At 33.1% G+C, this 26,257-nt stretch overlaps 1 protein-coding gene across 4 annotated transcripts; it reads left to right on the top strand.

Annotated features, from left to right (window-relative positions):
- Positions 1-1,649: 1,649 nt before the first annotated feature.
- LOC127841736 (uncharacterized) lies at positions 1,650-21,452 on the top strand. 4 transcript variants are annotated; one of them, XM_052370779.1, is made up of 8 exons: positions 1,650-1,764; positions 6,774-7,688; positions 9,002-9,139; positions 9,731-9,853; positions 11,054-11,218; positions 12,186-12,408; positions 12,908-13,054; positions 19,455-21,452. In XM_052370779.1, exons 2-8 carry the CDS (start codon positions 6,777-6,779, stop codon positions 19,619-19,621), a joined length of 1,875 nt encoding a protein of 624 aa, XP_052226739.1. In that variant the 5' UTR covers positions 1,650-1,764; positions 6,774-6,776; the 3' UTR covers positions 19,622-21,452. The 4 variants fall into 4 exon arrangements, with proteins under 4 accessions (XP_052226739.1, XP_052226740.1, XP_052226741.1 ...); XM_052370780.1 differs by having other exon boundaries at positions 1,685-1,764; positions 6,757-7,688; XM_052370781.1 differs by lacking the exon at positions 1,650-1,764 and having other exon boundaries at positions 6,757-7,688; positions 9,053-9,139.
- Positions 21,453-26,257: the final 4,805 nt, after the last annotated feature.

Raw genomic sequence — 26,257 nt, 5'->3', positions numbered from 1 at the left:
GGTATTCTTACTCATAATGTGATATGAATTAGCGACTTGTTGAAGGTGATGTTTCCTGGATCATTTTCTGAACAATTCACAATGAGCAAATATAAGGTATCATATCTAATATCAGATGGCCTTGGTCCTTATTTAGAAGGGATATTGTGGAAAGATAAGTATAAAAAGTCCATTAACAATACAATTTGATAAAACAGGAAATGCACACGACACAAATCAATGTGATGTTCTTTTTAGATTTTGGAATGAGCTGAAGGGAGACGTTACTGTACAATATTCCTGAAAAGCCCCATGTTCGGACATGCTAAAGGCGAAATGGTCAGCAGTTCCTTTATTGGGACATTGGATGAAAAGACTATGAACTGCCAATTGAGCAGCTTTTAGCTTTGTGCAGTGATGGGTTGAACGTAAATAAAACCATCTGGAGAAATATTGATAACCACAAGAAATCATTGGGGTTACCAGGACTCACTAATTTTCCGACATGCACACTACATAAAGTGCAAAATGCTTATAAAAAATGTCTTGGTACATTTGGAAATGATGAAGAACAGCTTGCCATTGATATATTTCAATGGTTTATGTCCAACATCAGCCAACGAGAGGACTATGTGTTGACCTGGGAGTGGATGAACAAATGTTTGTCCACCACGTATAATGCCGTTGCCTAACACTTATACCAGCTTTTTAGCGTATTGGAAAGCACGGGGAAGCACTGTGCAAGTACTTCATGAAAGATCTGCCCCCAAAAGTTAAGAAAAACATATGTATACCCAGCTGAAAAAGGATTTGTAAGCTGCTCTCTGGAAAGGAATGCAAGGCACAAATACAGTTTTTGGTAAGGCCACTGTTTTAACTATTTCACAAACAATTCCATAAGCAGGAACCACTCACTCACTAATCTTCTGTATTCTGATATGTCTGACGTCTTGAAGTCGTTTTTGCTGAGATTCGTCAAGTATGATGTTTTAGGGAAAAAAATGGACGCAAGCTACACAATTATTGATATACATGACAGCAAGAACTTGGTCCATATTGATAAATTGGATATTGGTGTAGACACACAAGAAACATTGTCGTATATTGACCCAGGAAAACAGACAACTAAAAATTGTTATGGTTAAATTATACCAAGCAGTATCAATTAACCTTTAAACAAAGCTTACTCTTCATGGTACAGTGGTGCGAGGGGTACAGTGCCTTCATCCAGAAGTACGTTACCAGGAGAGCTAAATCAACATTGATACGAAACCTATGCCTGGCATTCCCAACTATTCACAGATGGTTGAAAGATTATATGATACCGGTCTGAGACCATCCAAAACAACAAGATATACCAAGTCAACCATTTGTAAGGATTGATTGCTATTAGAACTATGTTTTGAACATCAAGATTTGTTATGATATGACTCCTAGGTTTTCATAAACCCTTCTATTTTTTTCCTAGTTTTCTCCTAGTTTTTTGTTAAGGCCTGCTGGAAAGACTGGAATTATAACGAGCTAACCAATATAATTACGCTATATTCAAATCATTAATGCGAGACTTTTCAAACTGTTTTGTTAACTACAAATCGGGTACCAGAGTGTTGTAATTCTCTGATCAATAGTACAATTAAGTGTACTGTCGTCTCTGATTTATTTCGTGTTCAGTTATCGCCCGTTATTATGACTTTTTATTTTTAGAAAATGCACTTTCGCTTTAACCAATTCTACATTTTTGTTACATTTATTATTAGATAACAATTATACAGGATCACTTCAACGGTATGTTACTTATTTCAACGAATTTACTACATGAAATTATTTATATTTATTACATGAATAATAATTCATGTACTTGCTCGTTATCATAACATTTATAAATACAGTGAGGTCGTAAGTTGTAATCACTAACGAAATAATAAATGTTTGTCAACAGCGACCGACGTAAATATTGAATATAGTGTTTTAGACAGATTACTTCAAGCTCGATCATGCGCTCACCTTAATGTATAGTCGAAGATAAATATAAATGAGTGTTTATGATTTGATTGACCGAACAGTTTCTCCAATGACGATATTCGCCAATAGCGAAATAATCAGTGGTTTTAAACAGCGACCGACGTTTATATCGAACATGAATCGATTCTGCGCGCACCTTGATCTATAGTCAGTTTCTAAATATAAGTGATTGTTTATGAGTTCAACGCTCGTTCAGTTTCTCCAATGACAATATTCTCCAATGACGAATCACGTGACAGCAGGTGACTTCATTACAGAACACACTTTTACTGTCAAATTACTTCATAATACATTAATACTTTATTAAAACAATGACAAGGAAGAGAACACAATAATTGACCCGTTTTTGTGAAAACCCGGAGACGCGAACGTGTATTCGTTGTTATCTCGGATTTACCTGTGCAAAGAAGCTGAACTGTGATGACATTTTCATTTTTTCAGTGGAAATATAGTCTTTTGAAAAAAAAATATAATGATAGCGTCCTATGCAAAGTATTGTTTCGATTTAGCCTGTGTGATCCACATTGGTTAATCCGAGATAACAATTTATGCAAATGCACTTTACCCGGTGTTCTCATCGAGTTGCCCATGTAGCTGTCCCGTACAGGATTTATATGGAAGGCACTGTCTGGTACAAATGGTAGTTTAAACCAAGATATATAAAAAAATATATTATTATATAATCCGATAATCGGATCATAAACAATTTGTTTATGTATTAGTAATTAGTAATAAGTATTATTAGTAATAATTTTGTTTGAAAGTGTTGAATAAAATGCATTTTGTCGGAACGTTGATTTTTAGGAACTGGCGACCTCACTGTTCAAAGCGTTGACATATAATGTAGTGTTAACATCACAGGGGTTGGAAACGGTTTAGGGATGGTAAAATGGTTGTGTTTTTACCCTAAAATATCAGACATCAAAACTGTGTTTCCTATCATTCTTGAATCCTATTTTCATTGTATAATACAGCTGTTTAGTTTCGATGTATACATGTATCAATTGTGAGCATTTAATGTCGAATTCCCAACACATCACAATCGATGAACACGTAGCTTAAGATTTGGGTTCAAGTTAATATTGAGGTTAAAGTTTTAATGTCAGCTTTAAGTAACTGTTTACATATACTGTTTATCATCTTCAGATCTTCAACATCAAAAATGTCTTTGTTGTCCTTATATCGGGCGACTGTGAACAAATGTACATTATTGTATTAAAGAAGATGTATGTATTAAAATATTATAATTCTGAAGCGAAAGAAGTCGATCGCACTGTTTTGGAGAGAATTTATATACGCTATAACAGAAGATGTGTTAAATATATATATATATATATATATATATATATATATATATATATTCACACATATGACCAGTTACGGGGTCTCTGATTTAGACATAGGTCATGGGGTTCCCACTTTAAACACGTGTATCTCCATACCCTTTTTTATCCGATATTAACACGAATTAAGGTATATAAGGGTACCTTATATATTGTTATTTATGAACACGCCATTTATTTAACGTCTTATACAAGGAATATATATAGCGAACTTATTTGCGAGGTATATACAATTTCAATTTCAGACGTGATTGTGGTTTTCGATTTAAGACCTTATTGTGAGATTTGATTGCATTCTTAGATAATTATCTGGAAAGTACTTCAATCATTTGTTCAGAATGAGAAACATGTTTAAAATTAAAAATAAGAGATACCAATACCAACTACTGTTAGACAATCTAGATATCCTTGTATTTTTGGCTCGACTATTATATATGAAATATATATAGTGGAGCTATCCTACTCACCCCGGCGTCGGCGTGAGCGTGCAAATGTTAAAGTTGCGTACCACCCCAAATATTTCCTATGTCCCTTGCCATATTGCTTTTATATTATGCATACTTCTTTACCAGCATGACCCCAATCTACAAAAAAGAGAGACAGCTGTTTCAAGCATTTTGTAAGAATTAAGGCCCTTTTTCCATTTAGAATATGCATATTATTGATAAATCTATGTTAAAGTTTGCGTACCACCTCAAATATTTTCCATGTCCCTTGACATATTGCTTTTATATTTTGCAAATTTCTTTACAAACATGACCCTAATCTATAAACAAGAGCAGACAACAGTATCAAGCATTGTGTAAGAATTATGGCCCTTTTTCCATGTAGAATATGCATATTATTGATAAATCTATGTTAAAGTTTGCGTACCACCTCAATATTTTCAATGTCCCTTGGCATATTGCTTTGATATTTTGCAAACTTCTTTACGAACATAACCCCAATCTATAAACAAGAGCAGACAACTGTATCAATAATTTTGTAAGAATTATGACCCTTTTTGTCTTAGTAACTGAATATTTTGTTAAATTTTGTGTTTAGATCCACTTGACTTCTAAAGTATCAAAGCTATTGCTTTCAAACTTCAAATATGCTCTTACTATCATGAGAGTACTGTATCTGGCAAGTTCAATTTGACCTTGACCTTTGAATGACATTGACTCTCAAGGTCAAAAGAATACATTTTAGTTAAATTGCCATAACTTCTTTATTTATGATCAGATGTTATTAATACTTAGACAAAACAACACTTACATGAATACCACAATGGATTCCACCAAAACAATACCCCACGCCCCAACCCAGAATGCATGCGTCCCCCCCACAACAAAAAAAAAATAATCGTTTTTTTCCTTTTTTTAATTTTGAAAGATCGTCTAATAAATGGCCACACCCACATTATACCCCCCTCTCTCTCCCCCCCCCCTACCCAACCAAAAATGAATATTTTTTTCTTTGAAACATTAATATTTATTTTTTTATTTATCTACTTTATTTTAAAGGACTGTCCAAACTTACCACCCAAGCTATTGCTATCAAACTTGAAATAAAATCTTGTTAGTTTGTTTTATGTCTTTATAAATGTTCAATAGATTGTGGAAAATATACCTGAACTATTATCTTGATCTTATTGAATAATTTGAACAATTTCCCCATGATGGCTTACGTTATTTTTTTAATTCATTTTAAAGCATATATTGTATACACACATATATTTTATTTGCAGATAATGGTTCTAACAGAGTATACAGCAAATATGCCTAATAATTTTTTCGACCTTGGTTTGTTTAATTCTATCATAGTAAACAGTATGTGTTATGTTATATAAAACCGATGATGTTATAAAATTTATAAAAGGAAAACAATAGTAAAAGGAATATATGAAATGATAAGCTAACAAAGTTAAAAGTATATAAGTGGACAAGCTTTATGAAAATTTTATTTGATTCCATTGTTGTTCACAAATATGCAATTTATAATTACTGAGGGCTATTTCTTTCTCAATATGAATCTTTAGTTTCAGGCTATGCATAAAACAATAAAAATGTGGTATTTGTTTTCTGTATTTCATGTTAAAGATACAATATTTCATTAATATAAGGATGAAATTCACAATATTATTACTGTCTATTGATTTTAGTGTGTTGGTTCCAAAACTAAATTTAAGAAGGATAGTTTAACGTTTAGTTGTTGTTGGCCAAGAAAGGATGTCAACTGATTCCAGATAGGTTGGATGTATTTGCATTCCCAAAAAAGATGTTCTATAGTTTCGATATTTTCACCGCAGAAATCACATAAGTTAGAGTTGCATAATTTGCATTTAAAAAGATATTTATTGGTCGCGATTATGCGATTTATGTATTTGAACTGAAAGTTTCTAAGTGTTATGTCGATTGTTGTTTTGTATGACATAAGGAATATTTATTTCCAGTTTAATTCATGCTCTTGGAATATATTTTGCCATTTTATCTGGGATTTTGGATGGTTCGTTTATGATATTATTTATTTGTGATCTGTATAATAGTTTGTTCAGTTTGTATTTTGTTGTGAGTTTTTCGAGAAATGTGGTTCTAATGTTTTGCGTGTTGTTTGTGTTTATATTTTTTTTGTATATGTGATGAAACACTTTTTATAAGCGAGTAATACATCAGGAAGTCTGTTGCAGGGATTTCATACAAGTAGCATATATTATCAAAAGAATAAAAATCGTTTATTCGGTAATCAAATAATTGATCGACATATTTAATGCTCTTTTCAAACAAGTCGTTATAAAAAATGTGCTATTATTTACGTTTATGTTTTTATTATTTCATAAAATTGTTTTATCATTGCTTTTTTGCTCTAACATATTTGTGACTTGACTCCATGCTGAAAGTATATTAGAAATAAATATGTAATTTTTTCCTATGTCAAGTATTAGAGACTCGCTAATGTTACATTCAAAAATTAAAAAGCCATCCTATTTGGCTATTGTGTTTTGACAAAATAATGCCCATTGACTCTTATTTGTGGTATTTAATATACGTTTGATGGCTTACGTTATACTGTCAGGCACTCGAATAGTCGAGCGCGATGTCCTCTGACAGCTCTTGTTATGCCTCCCGGTAGGGTGGCATATAGCAGTTGAACTGTTCGTCAGGTCAGTCCGACAGTCAGTCTGTCCGTACGTCCAAAAACTTTAACATTGCCCATAACTTTTGCACTATTGGAGATAGCAACTTGATATTTTGCATGCATGTGTATCATATGGAGCTGCACATTTTGAGTGGTGAAAAGTCAAGGTCATCCTTCAAGGTCAAAGGTCAAATATATGTGTTCAAAGCGGCGTTCTAGGGGGCATTTTGTTCTGACTAACACATCTCTTGTTTATATTAATTTTTCAAATTTGACATCGCTTTTCAAAATTCAGCCTAATCTTCACTTCAGAAAATGGAGGCAATGACAGTAGAATGTGGAATCTGCTTTGCTGATAAGGTTGTAGGGATTTGCGAAAACTGTGAGTGCAAACTGTGTGATACATGTTTTAGGAATCATACGAGAGCAAAAATGTTCCGTACCCATATTATATTCCCAATTGAAGACGTAAATAAAAAAACTATAATTTCGAATTTTAAAACTGAAATAACAACTGGTACAGGATTGAAATCGCCAGTCGATTCTGATATTCATAAGCAGACGTGTAAAGACCACTCTGATGAAAACCAGTCGCTTTATTGCGTGAAACATGATGCCTGTATTTGTGGGCGTTGCGTTATTTCAAATCATGCATCTTGTCTTGACTCAGTGGTTGATTTGAACAATATCCTGCATGACGCAGAGAACATGAATAAACGTTTGTCTACATTGCAAGAGTTGGACGATGAAATCGATCGCACTATGGTAACCATAGACGAAAACCGACGAATGAATGATACATTTAGATCAAGCTCTGCGAAGGAGATCAATAAACTTCACATAGAGTTAGTTGATCAATTAAAGTTATTGATAACGAAAGCAGAAAAAGAAAGTGATGAATTACACAAACAAAATGCGGACATTCTGGATGAAACGGAACTTAAATGTAAGGAGCAAAAACTAGTTTTACGGATGCAAAAGGAACTTTTAGATGAGTTACAAAATAAAAAGCATTATCGCCATTTATTTGTAGCACTTAAGAGAAATATAAAGACTATCGATTTTGTAAAAGACAACAATGCAAGGTGTAGACAGGAAACCAATATTAAGGAATATGAGTTCGTTCGTAACCTAAAATTAGTGGAACTTTTCAAGGACGATCAGAAAATAGGAACTTTTACGACTGCTTGCGACGGAAGTGATGAAGTAATAGAACATATTTACCAGGTATGTTGATTTAAGCAAACTGTTAAATACGCTTATAAAATAACTTTACATTCGCACGATGTACATTTTGTCTGATAATTGATGATGTTGTATCTTGATTTCGAACCTCCAATTTATTCCGCATATTATACCATTGCACGATTACTGAAATGATGCTTATACGTTACTAATTTTACAATTCCAGTATGTATTGTAATAATTCTATATTATTAGTATACATGCTTTGATCAAGCCATTACATATATAACATATTATAGTGATTCAATAAATACATTAACAAATATATAAATTTTATAGTAAACCTTGGCTACGATATTGAGGTTTATATAGTTGCTTATTTTAATATCACTTGAGCTATACATATGGGTGGTGTTGGACCGTCATTTGTCGTCCATAAGTAAACTTTTTTAAACGACTTTTGCAGAGTTAAATGAAACGTCATATTAATGGTCTTGGATGAACTTCGTTCAATGTTGTTCATATTGTTCCGGTCTGCTGTTTATGTAGGACATCGAATCTAAAAGTTAATTTTAAAAATAAAACAAACTCTTTAACCGCAATGGACTTGGGTTAAAATTTGATGTTTAACATCGTCATCTACTAAGTTTGTTTAAAGCATGCTTCTGTGTTCAAAACTGGCTTCGCCTTAGGAGCAACATGATTTATATAGATATTTATAGTAAATTACTTTAACATATCTTAAACCGCAAAAGTCATGGGATTTATATTTTATGCGTAAAAACATATACTGTTTTTCTGAAAAGTTTGCTCCAATTATGCCATAGGATCTGGAAGGGCCCCAGTATGACATGAATTTTAAAGACTCAGCTAGAAGAGAACTTTTAAAATTTTCTATGGACCCACAAGTCCAAGAGCTTTGATAGTTTGTATGTTACATGATAAGACAGTGGTCCAGTACCAAGTTTGTTTGACATTGTGGTCAAACCCTGCCCGGAGACAGGTTCACATTATTTCTTAAAGAACTTGAATATTTATAAAGGTAAAAAAGTCAAAGTCATCAATTCCCATCATTAGGGAACGTTTTTTAGTGAATTTGGGAAACAGATACTTTACCATTGGATATATTACCCAAATTGCGGTTGTAATATCTACAACAAAAAACTAAAAGTACAGATCATATGTTTAATAGTCACCACCTCTGTAACATGTATCGTGTTTATTAGTAAACAATTTCTCTTTAAACGGTAAATTCACAACAAACATGTTAATGTTGAATGTGTTTAAGATCTTTTTATCCTCAACATTGCTTTTGCAAAGTTCATAGACCACGAATATTGTTCGTATGTGCCTAGATTCCAGGCAAAGCCAATGCTACAGCTCCAAGTCTCCAATTCTCAATGCAGCCTGGCCACCCCCAACACAACCAGTACAGCATGCACCGTCCTCCACTGAGGCCACATGGCATGCCGGCTTTGGGCGCAAACAGCCAGGTAAGCACACCTAATGCGATATCATTATCAGAGATAAAATTTAACGAGTATTCGTCCAAAAGAATTTTGTCTGTAGCCTAGATTACTTGAGAACACTCCTTTATGTACTCTATGCAACAAAGACTGAATGGATGAATAGTGAAAACTGTTGTACAAATATAAGTCTTAAATCATCTATAATATGTGATTTTCGGTACAAGATTTTCTGAAAGTCCTGATCATCAAATGCACTAAACGATATGATTAAGAACGATTCATTTTCCTGTCAGCTGTAAATTAGGAATAAATGTTAATTATATAAATATTGACAAACGTTTGTTTTGATGCAAGAATATTCTTAAAAATAAAAACTTGTGTAATAGTTTTCTATCTATGCTCTTATGAATTATATAATTGTACTCATTGGTTGCCATCTTGCAAAGGAATTAAAGTGCATTCTAAGTAGAATCCAAAAGGGTACATTATGTCATTGCAATAATAAATTTATTTTAAAGTAAGAAGACACTTTGTGGTAGTTGTTGGAAATTAAAAATTATTATAAACAAATTTGTCTGTTCTGTTTTAGAATTAAATGTTGCATTTTTTTTGCAGCCTTTATATAACTATAGCAATCCTTGCTCACAAATGCGTCCACGATTCAGTGCCCCAAGCAATCAGATGAACATTCCACAAGCCCAGATGTACCAACAGCATGTCACTTTATTAAACGCAAACGTTAGTATTTGTTTAAATGATGCCATTAAAGGGACCTTTTAACAGATGTTGTCATGTATTGAAGTTTGCCATTAATGCTTTAAACTGATCAATGTAAACATTGGAAATAAACAGTTCCTGAATAAAAAAAATCCTCAACAGGGCTCGAACCACTGACAATCGGAATAAAAAGATTAGCACACCTAAACCAGTCGTTTATCCTTGCTCATGTAGTAAGTGATGATTTTCAGGGTTTTGATCATAAAAAGATGCGTATATTGGAAATTTAAGAGCATAGAGAATGTGCAGTATTACTGTTTCCTCGTAGATATCGTACCTACAACGAATAATATTGCAAATCTGAAACATTTTTTGTATCAATTTTGTCAATTTACCAAAACGTGAATAGGTCCCTTTAAAGGGGCCGTCCAAAAGATTTTGGCATGTATTGAAGCTTGGCATTAAATGCTTTAAATGCTTTATATTGATAAATTTAAACATTTGAACTAAAAATATCCAGTAAAAAACAAGAATACAATTTTAAAAAAAAGTAACCCTCAACAGGGCTCGAACCACTGACCCCTAGATTTCTGGAGTCCTGGAGTCAAAAGCCTCCCGCCTAGACCACTCGATCATCCACGCACATGTTTAGATATATATAATGAAATATAATAATCTGTTATTATATATATAAGGACCTAAACAATTTGTTTATGTACCTGATAAACGGAGGGGCATTTCTTTATTTCGATTGGCCCCTTTTATCAATACTGTTCGACGGAAGATGCATTTAAAAGAAACAAAAACTGAGACAATAACCCATTTTATGTCTGAATGTAGAGGTGCATGTCACTGAGATATTTAGTATAATATATACAATTACAGTTTGAGTACTCTACTTTGTAGAATGGAGAAATAGGTGGAAACAATTATTTTACCCATTCTTCCTCCTAAGATAGGTCATTTGTAAATAACTTATTATCCCCTACAAAAAGCGGAGATATATAGAATTAACGTTGTCCGCCCGTTCGTATGTCACACAATTTATTTTGGGTGGATGATATCAATTCAACAAATTTGCTTTTTTACAACTTAATATACTGTCAATCAAGACGCGCGCGGAAGTGTCACCCCTTGCACAACTTTGCTACATTTGCTGCTTTTACTTATGTGGTGTACTAAATAAGCTCTGTTCAGCTGCTGTTTGGGATGATGTTTTAGGCGGTGCCATTCCAAATGACTCAGCAGATGCCGGGACCGACGAACCCCGGTGCTATTCCCACAAACCAGTCCAGTATGTACCTCGCACACGTACCTTATCAGGCCCACAACCCAGCTGTGTACTTCTCAAAGCCGCAGAAACCAAATACACCTCCAACTACACAGGTAACAATGTTTTAGTTGAGTAATCAAAATAAGCACAGAACTTTTAGCTATTCCCTGCTTGTGTAGATAACATTATGCAAAAATGTATTGATCCAAAATAGTAGTATGCGAATTTGTGTTTTTTACCTTACAGCTTTTTCAATGACCAGTGTGCAGAACGAAGACAATGCCATAACATGTTATTAATAAATATCAAGTCTGAAAAGAAAATTAGTAATGAAATCCGTTTTTATTATACAGAAAAGAGATTTTAATGTTTTATTCACTATATTATTAACCTCACTTGTGATTATGACTCTGCTATTCCGTTATGTTACCATTTGAACTCTCTCCTTAAGGGATTTGTTTACAATTTTTAAAATAAAAAACACAACCTTTATTTGAATTTACTAACAAAAACTGATGCATTTGAAATAATTCAAAATAACAATAATAACAAGAACCAAACATAAAACAAAAAATGCCTTTCCTTGGGTTTGAACAATTGATTGACCTTAAGAAGTAGGAGCAACCGACTTGACACTACTATACGCATGCTTTCGCAATTGAAAGTTAGTTGGTCATACACGTTTTTGCTTAAAGGGTAACCGATAAACATTTCAGAAGTTTTAGTGTGCTTGCTTAAGTATATCGCATACATGCTTTTGTGACTGTTGTAGATTTGTTTTTACTATTGTCATTTTGTCAAAAAGTGAACAAGACTGTTTTGAATAAAAAAAGTTTAATTCAATTGCAAATTTCAAATTAACTAGTTATTAATTTTTCAATCAATATTATCATGTGTTTATTTGATTTTTCTGAATCTATTCGAAGTGAGGAATTGTGGTAAACCAAGTAAGGTGGGTAATGTAATTTTCTACTTTGAGGTGTTTCCAAAATGTTAATCTTGAATGAGTGATAGTGCTATCTACCCACTTAGACATTGTGCGTGGTACCATATCTGACGTTGTCATCTTTTCTTGGTCAGGGTCTGGAGCTCACAAAGGGATATGACTTTGTCTCATCCAACTCGACCACTGGGCTGCCAGTCCCCCAGATTTCGGAGAAACTTCACGAGCTTATCGTAGAGAAGCGAATCAATAATGAGGTAGTGGTTGAGTGGATAGACCTCAACGTCCAAGAATCAGCAATAAAGTCGAAGACGTTCATCCGCGGTCTTATGACTGCAGTGTGTACTAGCTCAATTAAAGGTGAGTGGTGATGGAGACATGTAATTAATTATTTATTTAATTAAGGTTTTGTGTTTCCATAATTTATGTAGGATCAATTAGAATTACCTAAGAAGTTGTTAACGTTTATTTTTTCCTTTTCATTTAGTATAACGATTAACTGACGTAAGTGTGGACAATGATTGTATACAACAATCAATTGGTTCAGACAATCAACCAGTTGTAATTTATATAATGTATTTTGTTTTGTGTAATTTTATTAATGATATTGAATCTGACAAAAATGTGTATGATATATCTCTACAGATCAATTTCATCCACAAACAAAACAACATAACAAAATACAACAACAACAACAACAAAACCACAGCAAACAATAATAACAAACAAACACCTATTGCATGGACAATAAAGACAAGTCAATACATGTCTACTTGCTAAGGGCCTCGTCTTCATTTTTGTTCGACAAATAAAAACAATGCCCTGATATTTCTTCCATCTACCTTTGCTACTGTTGCAGGTCAGAAAGGCAAGGAGAGGTTGGACCCAAAGGATTTGAGCGCCCGTAGTGACCTTCTGCAGAAGTACTTTGGCCATCAACCAGAGTCTGAACTGCAGGCCTTGTATGCGCTGCAGTTGCTTATCACACAACTCAAAAACCCACAAGGTACGTATCATTCTCTAATGACGTCTGTTGTTAAACCAGGGTAGGTCAAGTTTTCTCAGGAGGTCGGTTATTAAACCAGATGTTATGATTTGACTGCACTTGTAGAAGAAATGTTTTCCCTACTCTTTCCGCCATGAAAAGTACACTATTTCCTTTTTATTTAAGGTAAAAAGTTAATATTATAACTTATATAATTGAATAAGCATTTCAAATTTCAACAGTACTTAAATTGATGTCTTGAATACTCACACTGTTGCAATAAGACTGAAGTTACGGATTATGTGTGGCACCTTACCAATTTTTATAATATACCTATTTGTATTCTGATTTATAATAATTATTAATTAGTTTCACTCAAAAATACAAGCTAGTCAATTGCAAGTTCGCATTTTATAACTGTGTGATATATGTTCGTTTTCAACGGCTGGGAAAGCGGACTGCTTGCATGTTTCCTGTTTCGTAACAATCGGTGCCCAGTTGCTGACGCTCCGTAAAGATAACATGACCTTTAAGCTTAACGTCGGTATTTTATCCTAACGCACCATAATTTGATCAGCCGATAAATTCACGTTGGTCAAACAGCTTTAACGCGTAACTTAACGTTGCAATTCTTCTTCTAAAATAAAAATGGTTAATTTTAATAACTCTGAAATTCTTTTTGAAGAGCTTGTAAACGAAGATAAACCTTTTTCCATATTAAACATAAATATTCTAACAAAGGCAAACAAAACAATTGATTGATTGATTTATTGATTTATTTCGGCATGGAATACACATACATGGACATTTAAAACAACATGTATAATACAGAATCGTAGAACACATGAGAATAAATAAACCATGACATGCACACCAACACCAAGGATAACACAAAAAAGAGCAACTCTTATTTCCATTGTGGTCCTTTAGTGCTGTTGGCATGACATAGAAAGCTTTTAACTAACAAAAAGTAGTTTTTAAAGACTAATCTTATTATAAAATTCATATAAGTACACATTGAAAAATGGAATGATATCACAGATAAATGACCTAATTTTATTATCACAGTACACATCTAAATTTGGCATTTTGTAATCACAGTTGGGAATAGACTAAAAAGGAATATACAGAAATACATTTAAGAGTTTAAAAAAGCAAGAAAGTACATTAAATTAAGACACAAACTTACAAATTACACAATGTCCTTAAAACCTAATAAAATAATTTTATATCAATTAAATGAAAGCTGATAAAAACAATATCACAACTTCAGAAATTATAAAAAAAATATCATCGAATGACTAGATCTAGATGAACTGATTAAAATATTCCTATAACGAAACATTAATGATACATAGATAATAATGATATGAAAATGATAAAACTATAAACTGTCCATCAGGTACTTTTTCACAGCTATTTTGAATGAAAGTAACCATCTTATACTGTATATGTCAGCTGGTAGTCTGTTCCACAAGGAGCAACCAAGAAACAGAAGGACTTGGAACCAAAACCTTTGACCTTTGGAACTGCAAAAACAGCCCTACTACATGACCTTGTCTTATATGAATAGACAGAATCCTGGGAGATAAACGACTCTTCCATATTATCAGGAGCTAAACCATTTTTGACCTTGAAAACATGACAAAGGATAATCTGGGCAACACGTTTGCTGACAGATAACCAATGAAGAAGTGTTGTGGACCGACATGTGACCTGGCGTCAAGATAAAGAACAAACCTAATTAGCTTATTTTGAGTAACATGTAGCTTGTGTTTAAGCTGGTCCACTGTATCAAATGCTTTTTGAAGGTCTAAAAGTACCATACCAATAAGGTGACCTTTATCCATTTGCAACCTTATGTAGTCCGTCAGATGGATAAGACATGTATCAGTTGAATAGCCATGTCGAAAGCCCGACTGAAATTTATAAAACAACTTATTGGCTTTGAAATCGGACTCTACCTGTTCATAAACAACCCTCTCAAAGACCTTTGAAGCAATGCTTAAAATAGAAACTGGGCGATCATTGCCAACAGCTGTTTTATCGTCTTTCTTAAAAATAGGAATGACCCTTGCAGACTTTAACTCCTCTGGAATATACCCTGTATAAGAGACAAATTGATAACATGTGTAAGCGGATAAGAAATAGCTGGAGCCCCGTCTCTAATAAATCGAGAGGGAATACCATCTAGACCAGTAGCTTTAATTGAACTGAGCTGAGATATTAAAGTATTTAAATACCTGACCTTCAGTAACAAGTGAAAATGAATAATTATTTAACGTAACACCTAATCTTGCATAAAAAGCAGTAACAAAAGATTTTGCCAAATTTATTAACCCTTGCTGGTAGTTTCTCAACAAGCACTGAGGCAACAGTAGTGTAAAATGTGTTAAAAGATTTAGATTCATTGTCAAAACAAATGTTCCCGTCAATATTAAGACAAATATTTGCTCTAGAGGAAGACACAGCTTTCTTTGATGGTAAGCCAAGATTTTTTAGAATTCTCTTAAGTGACTTGGAGTCATTTTTATTTTCTTCAAGAGCCTCTGCAATGACATTTTTCTTGGCTGTACTATTAGGTCTTGAGTCGGATTACGTACATTTTAAAATAATTAACATTGTCATCACATTTGTTTTTCTTATATTGAGAAAAAGCTTGGTCTCTCTCATTTATTGAATTTAAAATATCTGAACAAAGCCAACAATAAACATGAAATGAAACAATGAAAAAGGCAGAGAAATGCTGAAGATATTTATATGAGAACTGCAGATATATCCAATAATAAGTGGGAGGACCTGAAAAGGGACAGCACGGTGTCTATAACAAATGAAAACTTAATAAAAACTTGTGAAAGGAACATTCTAGATTTAGATATGGCAAAAGTCCACAATTTGAGAAAAGCTGAATTATATGAAGATTCAACATCATTCCATGTGATTAAAGGAGGGGCGGACAGCAGATTAGCTGGTTTGTTTTGCATTAAAGGTTTTATTTTCATCTAAAACAACGAATGGAAACTACTGGTGTCTATATTTCAATAAACAATAAATACAACGGTTGACTGCCTCAATAGAGAGCTATTAAAGTAACATTTTCCCCATGTCAATACATATTATAAACCAATAATCCGTATAGTTTTATATATCTGATAATTCAATACATGGCATACATGCACTTTCCATAATCAAATAATAATAGTCAAAGTAAGTAACCAATTTATGATCATAACACTAACTACAGCAATTGGTTTTGCGCTGGATGAAATGGTCGACCGATTAACATTTTTTCATAATTTACATTTACATTTTTCTTAAATAAATATGGAATTAAAATACTCAAAAACAGCACATATGCTCAAAGTTTTCAAACAAAAGTAACAAATGGTTTGATAATGTATGTAAACGAAAACGAAATCTATATATTGAGAATTTAAACAAGTACAACTTGTTAAAAGATGGTCATAATATATATTCGATGCTTATAGCGAAAAAAGGGGATTATAAGCACAAGTGCAGACAATATAATAAGCGTAATTTTAACAGGAACCAATATCTTAAAGGGGCCTCTTCACAGATTGAGGTATGTATTGAAGTTTGTCATAAAATGCTTTATATTGATAAATGTAAACATTATATCTAAAAAGTCTACCACGTAGACCACTCGACCATCCGTGGTAATACGACGATTTACATATTTTTTACTTTATTTAAGCAATCCTCGTAGTTTCACAAAATATAACGACAACAACAAAAATCCCCAAATTATTCAATCGTTTCGCGCTGCAACGGTTGATAATTTTCGGGTTTTTAAATCGTCAAAAGATGCATATAATGGCTATTTTAGAGCATGGCAAATTTTCAGTATTACTGTTTCCTCACAAATATCATAACTAAAACGAAAATTTGCGAATCAGACACAACTGTTTTTATTGTGTCAATTTACCAAAACGTGAAAAGACTACTTTAAAATGAATGATAATATTGAAATATATGCCTTTTTGAACAATTTAAAAAGCTATCTTCAAATATAAGTGACGAAGTCGTAGATATTAACGAATATGTAACACGTAACACTACAAATTACATGACAGTCAGCAATATTTGAAGAGTTGAATTGTTTATTTACAAAATAGGAAATACGAAATGAAATACAATTATTGGGAATAAATTAGTATCATTGATAATATTTTCTATGAATATTTTAAAGTTGGAAAGGAAGTCCTTGATACATCACTGGAAATATTATTTAACTGTATTCTTGAAAAGCAGTCATTTAAAAAAATCTTGGCCACAGGGAGTAGTTATACCTATTTTCAGACATTCCCAAAAGTCTTTGAAGTCATCTAGACTAAACCAAAATGTAAAAAACAATGCATTTTCTTAACTGAAAAATTAAAGAATTGTATACTGGTATGCAAATTGGTATTAAAACAAGTGTTTTCAAATACTGATAATTAACACTTAATTGTGACAGTGAATGATTTATGTAAATTAACTATTTAATGCTCAAAGAAGTACATTAAACAACAAAACACGTGTGGTAAATCCATTTAATAATTTTAAAAAAAAGTTTTTAAAGCACAAAGCAATTATTGAATTTATAAAATACCAATGACAAATATTTCCCGGTCGCGAAAAAATATGACAACTCAGAATTAAACTTAAAATTTCAACAAACTGGCCACAAATATATATAAATCAATGAAAACGCACTGTGAAGCGTAATTGTGATAGGGAACGAATTGTTAATACCTCGACTTCAACGATCTGAGTTGCAGAAAGTGTTTCCGTTTACCTGTAAAAGACTTATGAGCAAGTTTCGGTGCGCATGCGCAGTAGCTTTTCATGAATGTTAAGAAAAAATACGAATATTTTTTACTGCTCATAGTTCATAATAGCTCTCTTTTATAATCATGTTTTAATTCTATGAAATCAATTAACTTTTGCTCTATTATTGGCCGGACATTCGGACCGGCAACATAGCATTTTCTTATCAACCTTATATATTGTCAGTTTTGTATTTATAAGGAACACACGTTGTGTTCTGTTCTGTTCTGTCAACAAACACGGTAATAAAGCATTAAATCAGTGCCTTAGTGGTGACACACATGGGTGGTGCGGTGGTCTATGGGTGGTGCGGTGGTCTAGTGGTAACACACTGGTCTACCATTCCAGAGGTCCCTGGTTAAAATCCTGGCCGGGGCACTGGAAATTTCAGAAATGCTTCAAGTGTTTCCCACCCAACTAGACATGTACTGGTATGAAACCCAGGTAATTCTCGCGTGTATCGGTGCTATACACTGAGCACGTAAAAGAACCAAGGGATCTATTCGCAAAGAGCTAGGGTATCGCACCCGGATTCCTTGTATCTCAATACTGTCTCTTCTGCTTGCTGTCTTTTCAGCAAAAACCAAAGGACCCCATTGGTAATAAGTGCTTGCACTTTCATTGGTTATCCTTGACCGCAAGGTCAAAAGAAAAACAAATACACACATACAGTTGATATATAGGACGGCTTATTTTAATGTTTTGTTAACCACTAACCATCAGTTTGCCCGCAAAACTAAAGGGTTCATAAATAATAATTTTATCAAAAATTGCATTCGTATATTAACACTTATCGAGTTAACGTCGGATTTGTTTTATCAGAAATTAATATTCCTAGTAGTAATGTTTATGTAGTAATATTATAAGTAGTTGCCTGAGGCAAGTTTTATTTACGAAAGCAATTTATTAAAATCATTTATTTAATTAACATCAATTAAAAGTTATTTAAAAGCATAAAATATTTACATTTAGTACTTGTGCAATTTTTTAAAAGTTGCGCGGTACAAAACTGCGTTAACAAACATGCACATACATTGTAAACCCGATGGTGACCCGTTGACATTGTGGTGTGAAAATAAACAGCTTTCCCAACAATGGTGCGTGTGGACCTGGAAGCCTTTGTCCGTGGCATCGACATCCGTGCCATCGGAGCGAGTGTTCTCGAAAACAGGTCGTTTTACCAAGGCACGCAACCGCATAAGCCACAAGCTAGTGGACAAGTCATTTACCTGACCAAATGAACACTGTTGTTTTGTGCATGTTCTGCGTATACATGTATGTTTGCTCATTTGTTTGAACTAAAATGTTATTATACATTTTTATTAAGAAAATAATATGTTATCAACGCAAGCCATTTCAAATTACTTCTACATTAATAAATTGGACATTCCTCTTCGACAAGGATTCGCATTAATTGTTTAATTTACTAACAGTTGTTATAACTAACCAACATGTATACTATTATAGTCGTTGAAATTCCCATCAGTTCGATCGTATACTTCGCTGAGTGTCTACTAGCGCATTTTAGTCATAACTAGTCCCATGTTTTCGGAGTGAAGACTGTTTTATAAACCGTTAAAAGTCATTTCAGGTCTACTACGAAGCTTTTTCGATATTCTTTACGACGACGACGTAATTTCGGAAGACGCGTTCCTGCAATGGGAGAAGAGTGAAGAGGAACAAGAGGGGAAGGGGACCGCCCTTAAACAAGTCTTGCAGTTTTTTAAATGGCTCCGGGATGCGGAGGACGACGGCTAAGACTTAATCTGTACTATAACAGCAAATTAATGTTACTATTTACAAATTACCAAAACATTGCTATAGGTTATATTGTTTCTTGGAATATGACGAGAGCTAAACATCCTACTTTTAACATCTGATGATAGGAATTTTTGGCTTTCAGAGAATTATGTTTGTGAGATTTTTATAATGTGTATTGGTGTTACATATATCATGTTCCTTGAGATGCTCGGAGAATGTGCTTAAAAAGCTGTCTGAATGTTTTTACTCCGAATGGATTGTAATTAACATGGGTGTTATCTGGTATTATCTGTTAATCTGTTAATTGTAAGTTTGCCTAAAAAAATACATTATGTATTACAGTTTTGTTTGTCAGTGTAAACGTTAAGTTATTTTAAGCAATGAAGATATAGGCTCTTAAACTCTTAAACTATAAGTTTTTATGTCTGTATTGTTTGATTGAATTAGTGATGTATTTATCACAGCGAGCAAATAATCATTCATTCTGACATTTGATTTGTAAAAATGAAACAAAATAATGGAAAGGTAATTCTTGCACTTTGAATCATTAAATAGTTTTTTTTTCTGCATAGAAATAGTGTCGATCAATTGCCATTATTTTACGAAAATATAATTTTAATAGTCGCTAGTTGGCCTTTACCACCGAGTAAATCCTTTGTTTTACCTTATCAGAATTATGCATACAATGCTCTTTATGATCATGACAATTGCGACATGTCGAAAAGTGTGTTTGCTGCAGAAGGAAAATAGGCTCCGAATCTAGGATCTGTGCAACCTTTATCAGCTTCAGTGATTATCAATGACGAAAGTGCGTTTTCTTAAGATTTTGCTGACAGTGAAGATGAAGCGTCTTATTTGAATTGTGGAAATGTTAATCTGCAAATTGTTTCCTCCTTATTGATTTTACCTTTCACTTTAAATGTGTCTTGGGACAGTGTTTTTTAAGCACTGAGTGCAGTTGAGTTGATCCTTTGTTATACAGGCTATCCAAACATACTTATGATAGTAAACATTAATGTGCTATAAATGAAACCTGTTCAATTGTATACCTAGGGGCTATGTTGATTATATTGTCATGCGTATAGTGTATATTTATTTTTTTTCTGGATATATGATGTTGTTTGCATAATTCATAAGGATTCTTAAGATATAAAACGTGTATTTCAAAGTAGAAAATATGTCATCACCTGATTTCCGAAATTTGGAATTAAATTTTGCAATCCTTTTTTGAGGCTCCAGAGTTATATGTTTAATGTATGCACCAACTTGTTATTTATTGGTGATTTGTTTTCAAACATTGTTTTTTAATTTCGTGTGATGTTCACAGCTGATTGGATAAAAAAAGGACATCAGAATGAACGTATTAAACTATACATGTAAGTTTTACAACTAATTGATTATTAGAGAAACACATTTAGACTGTGTAGATATGTGGCAAACAAGGTTGAATTTTGTCTTACAATGTGTGCTATGCTTAGTTTAGGACGTTTCTTCAACGCTCAGGCTCATGAGTACGTTACTTTTTATGCATATGTATCAGATCGAGAAATTAGTACATTTGATAGGCTGGCGTTGTTTCCATAAATACACAAATAATACAAAGAGGTGACAATTGCTCGGAAGTATGTGTTACAAAAATCCATAGTAACGAAATGATAAGCTTTGGAATTATTGCAGATGCATGTGAAGGTAGCGATAAAACTCCTGACCAAAATAACTATATAAGCATGTTTTTGTTTACCTTGTTGTGTTAGAATTTGTATATGTGTACATATGTGTAGAACATACATCATCACTGACTCATATGGAAATGAATTATTTGCCTTTATCTCTTTCGTTACGTTATTTGATTTTACCAAATAAGGTTGACTTCATGTTGTTAATCCAAATTAAGTGCCTTCAACATTTTAATAATAATTATAGATTATACTATGTGTGATTATCTTAAAAGACCTTCAATTATGATAAAATTAAACTTTTCTCTCAAAAAAACAACCACATCGACATCAAAATATTGCCCATTCACTTCGGATCCTTCGATAAAAAAATAAATTAAGCTTCAAAAATGATATTGTTTTTTTTATATAAATCAAACCAAATGGCTTTGGATTTATTGATGATTTCGGTAATGAAGTCATAAAAAAAATGTACGGAACACAAATAAAGCTTTCCTCAATTATCTTAATTTTTCATTCAACATACGTATGTTAAACACGTTGTTTGTGAGTTCAACTTAGGTTGTGATTGGGGAGAAGAAGAAACGCGTGTTTCCCTGTTAAGTTCAAAATGTATGTCGTCGCTGCTTCGAAAACCGCGTAAGTCAAATTTGGCGCAAAATGTTATTTGTTTTTATAAGAACGGCGGGTTCACGAGTCATTTTCTGCGAAAATACTGGATTTCATATCCAATTGGAAGGCATAGATATGAGCACGTGAAAAAATCCTGAACACTCATTTGTGCACTAATTGTTTCTGCAAAAACTGCGTAAGTCAATTTTTCCAACTTTTCAAAAAACATTTTTTAAATATTTTTTTAAGTTTTAAAAGATATTAATTTACATAATCTTAATTAAAATGGGCATCCTTTTTATTTATGAAAATATAAAAGCCTGTTGTTGTCATTTTAATTCTAAAAATGGACTTACGCAGTTTTCTCTTTAATATTTGGTTCCTTTTTTAGACTATCTAAATTATTGTATTTTAAAAATGTTTTTTTTTGCCTATTGAAAAGTTGTAAAAATTTACTTACGCGGTTTTCGAAGAACAGCGACGATGTGAAACTTTCAGTTCATTCCGATTATTCTTTATATGGGTCAATACATATGCGCGAAGTTCTTATTTAAATTACAAGTAAAATAAATCGGGCAACTGTGTAAGTAGCATTTACTACTCTATAGTGTTAGCTGGATTTTACTCAATTTCATTGTCAAAAGTTATTTGTCGATTTGCTTGAACATTGATTAAACCAAACAAATTCCGTAGCAACACACTATTGGCAGTCATATATTATTCGGGAATCATTTAATATTCCGTTTAAAAAAGCGTTTTCAATGATGTTAAATTACTTAATATTATGCTCAACGTGAAGAATACTGATATGTTTTCCTGCGTTTCTATAAAATAGTGATAATAAAAAAAGTTTGTTCTGTAATAAGTAAAGTTTAATATGTATATATCGCAAATATGTTACATTATTGTGAATTCAGCACAGCAGTGCATCATTTGTATCGAGATTTGCATCATGCATAAATAAATGCAAACGCATTACTTCAATTTCAATACTTTAGGATTGAAAACTTCAAAACAAAAATTTTGCCATTAAGGCAATTTAGTTGAACCATGTTTAAACCATTATGTAATATAATATTTTTTCTAATGTCGAGTCTCTGTACCTAATTGGCCTAATTCTATGACCTTTAACATACTTTAAATGGTATCGGCAAATGCTTCCCCAATCATTTATATTGAAAATTGTCTCGTTTTTAACACTGCTGTTTTCTGCCACATGTTTGTTTTGGATATTATCAAATATCCTTTGCAATTTGTACAAGATAAGTATTGATGCAAAGCATCAAAGGGCGTCGGAAATTTCAGTGTAAAAGGCACTCAATGAAGTTACATGGAACGATTTTTTTTCTAATGTAAATATTAATATCTTGGCCGATTATTTTAAACAAAATAGAGAAAGATACTGGTATAACCATTATCTATGATTTTGTGTTATAACCCCAAATAACCATCATCTTTGATGTTGTGTTATAACTCCCAAATAAACATTCTCTATGATTTTGTGTTGTAACCCCCAAATATTTCATAGTTCATTTTATTTACATTGGTTTCCTTTTTTTACTAGCATCCGTGTGCAGTTTTCATAAATGGAACAGAACTGTGTAGGTTTTAAAAAATCTGCTTCATCTTGTAAGCGTAATTTCATATTTTTCTCAACTTCAAGGGGAGATGATTCTGAACTTATTCTTACGTTGCTCATTTACGATAGGGGTTGAGTACTCATTGATATGAAAACACTGTAAAAGTTTAAATGTGTTTACGACACCCCCCCCCCCCCCACCCTCTCACACATATATTTTATGGGCATAATAAAAACAAAAAATGGTTACAATGAAGCAGCATATTTATTTAAACTAAAATGTCTACATCAAAACAAAAAGTTAACATAGAACACAAATAAAATAATTTGATTCTACTGGGGCTCAAACCTTAGGCCTCTCACATGTGAAGCGAGCGTGTAACCACTACACTACAGAACCGCTTGAAAATCACCTTCTAACTAAGATATAATAAGCTATTAATAGTCGGTTTAAATGTAAACCCGGAAGTTTAAACGCTGGATAGTTAGCGGGGTTAAAGGTCCATACCACTGGCAAGATACGGGTCAGGCCTGCGGCCTTCTATATGTGGTTCTTAAAAATAAAACCCTGTAGGAGGACGTGATAGTAATGAGACTGGGGTGCTGTGATGGTGCTCCTCATTGATAGCGGCTGCTTCCTTTATCAAGACTCACTATTACAAATAATAATACGTGTCGCACTTCGAGCTCTTTAGCGCCTTTATTAGTAACTAGGTGGTTGCTAGGATAGTGGAACAAAGAAGTTTTGTTTGTATACAATACCAGAAAGTTTCACCGGTTCGCGTATTTGCCCAGTCCCTTTGATCTTTTATTATCGCCCAGTCCCTGTGATCAGTTATCAATTAAAAGAATTAGCTTTGCATTAATGGTATTAAATGTTGTAGTAAATGTAATAGGCACAAATGCAGTACTAATATACACTAATTTACACAACAAATCACCACTATGCAAGATATTCTGACAACAAAAATATACACATTGATCCGTAAAATAACTTCTCCTCCCATTAGCGGAAAAAAGTATTACATACTAGTCGCCGCACTTCAGTGCGACGCCAATGATGTGACATGGTCGCCGAGATCGCTGTGGTGTATTGGATAGGGTGTCCGTCTAGCGAACGGGAGGTCACGGGTTCAATCCCCACTGTAAGAGCGTTCTTTAGATCTCTCCCATAGTAACCAAGTGCTGGTTCCAGTCCCAGGAAACGGACTCGAGAGCGTTTCAAATAAGCCTTAGGCTTTCTATGCAAGAGAGCTAACATAAATAGGTTTTTAAAAAAATTGATGTACAATACTCATAGCATATGATTAGGCTAATGCGAATGTTCTGAGCATCGACCGTAACATACTGTGTAAAATCTGAGTCTCGATGCAGGCTGATAGCTTTTAAATCCAGTATTTATGTAGGTTAAATGTTAACATATCGCTTTGCTTTAATAATCAAATCTAAGGTAAGCTTTTCGTTTGTTTTATCAATTTTATTTTCGTCGAACGTTTACAGGCTGGAAGCTTTACAGGCAATTGCTGTTTTCAGCAACCGGGTCCATATAATGAACACGTTTCGTTGAAAGTGTCTTTGCCTGTAGAATACTATCCTGATCGGAATGTTTACATGTTCCAATTTGTATGACAGGCGACATTTAAATTAAAGCAAACAGTCTGATATTAGCGCATTATAAACATTCTTTCGAATATTTTATTGTTACTGGTCTCATAACACAGTGCAAAATGTATGTTCGGTAAAATACTTTTACGTGTCTCATCGTTGCCATATTGCAACTGTTTTTTTTTTTTTTGAAACATAATATTTTTGTTAAACTTGTTTTTTAAAATAAAGTGCTATTCATTTCACTCAGGTTAAACTTACACAAATTTATCATTATACTTTCTTACTTATTTACTAGTAAAAGTGTTAACATACATGCACCTTTTTAAATAATCTTCACACGTAGCTTTACTTAATTTTACTCCGTATACCCAGGGGGGGGGGGCTTGCGTATGCGGAAGCGTATACGGGAGCTTACCGGGTAAAAGTGAGGTTAGTCAGAACTTTCTTTCAAGATGGCGTCGTTTTTGTGTTTATCGTGAAGGACTAGCGGATATTTTCACCTGGTAAGCCACTGTGTATTTATATTTATTTTAAATGAATACGCCCTTTAGGCTGTATGGTGTTTGTGCTTCCCTGGTTTTTTTATCTTTCAACATCGTAGACGTCAGGATAAAAAAGTTATTGAATTACCGGCCACACATCTGTTGTTTACTTACGTGACGTTCGAGAAAGTGTAGGTACACATATTATGTTCTCTTATTGTTCATAGTATTGACGTACGTGTTCAGTAAAATATAACTAAAACCACGATATTTCTATTTCCCGACACCTTTCATCTCTGATAACAAATTTATTTCCAAAAAATATTGATTTAACCCCCCTTTTTGGAACTGACTTCTTTTTAGCACATTTTGGTACCTGACTTCCAAATGACATACAGCTCTTTTATGTTTGAAGGTTAAATACGAAATAACTGTCGTGAAAACCGTCTGCATCGGTGCGAATATTTTGGAAAACATTTTCACTTTAGTGATCACGAATTATCATTTTTTAGTCTTTTATTAATTGTTATATTTTTATATTTTATTACTATATGTTTTCTCAAAAACTTAACGCTAACAGTTGATGTGCGTAATATAAGGCATTTTGCGGTATTATTTTCACATATTAAGTTCTGCCTGTTTATTTTAACACATATGAACATACTTATGTTTCAAT

This window comes from Dreissena polymorpha, chromosome 8 (genome assembly GCF_020536995.1).
Source record: "Dreissena polymorpha isolate Duluth1 chromosome 8, UMN_Dpol_1.0, whole genome shotgun sequence".
In the NCBI taxonomy this organism is placed as follows: Eukaryota; Metazoa; Mollusca; class Bivalvia; order Myida; family Dreissenidae; genus Dreissena; species Dreissena polymorpha.
The sequence above is the reverse complement of the archived record's forward strand: the minus strand, read 5'-3'. Positions and strand labels throughout refer to the sequence as shown.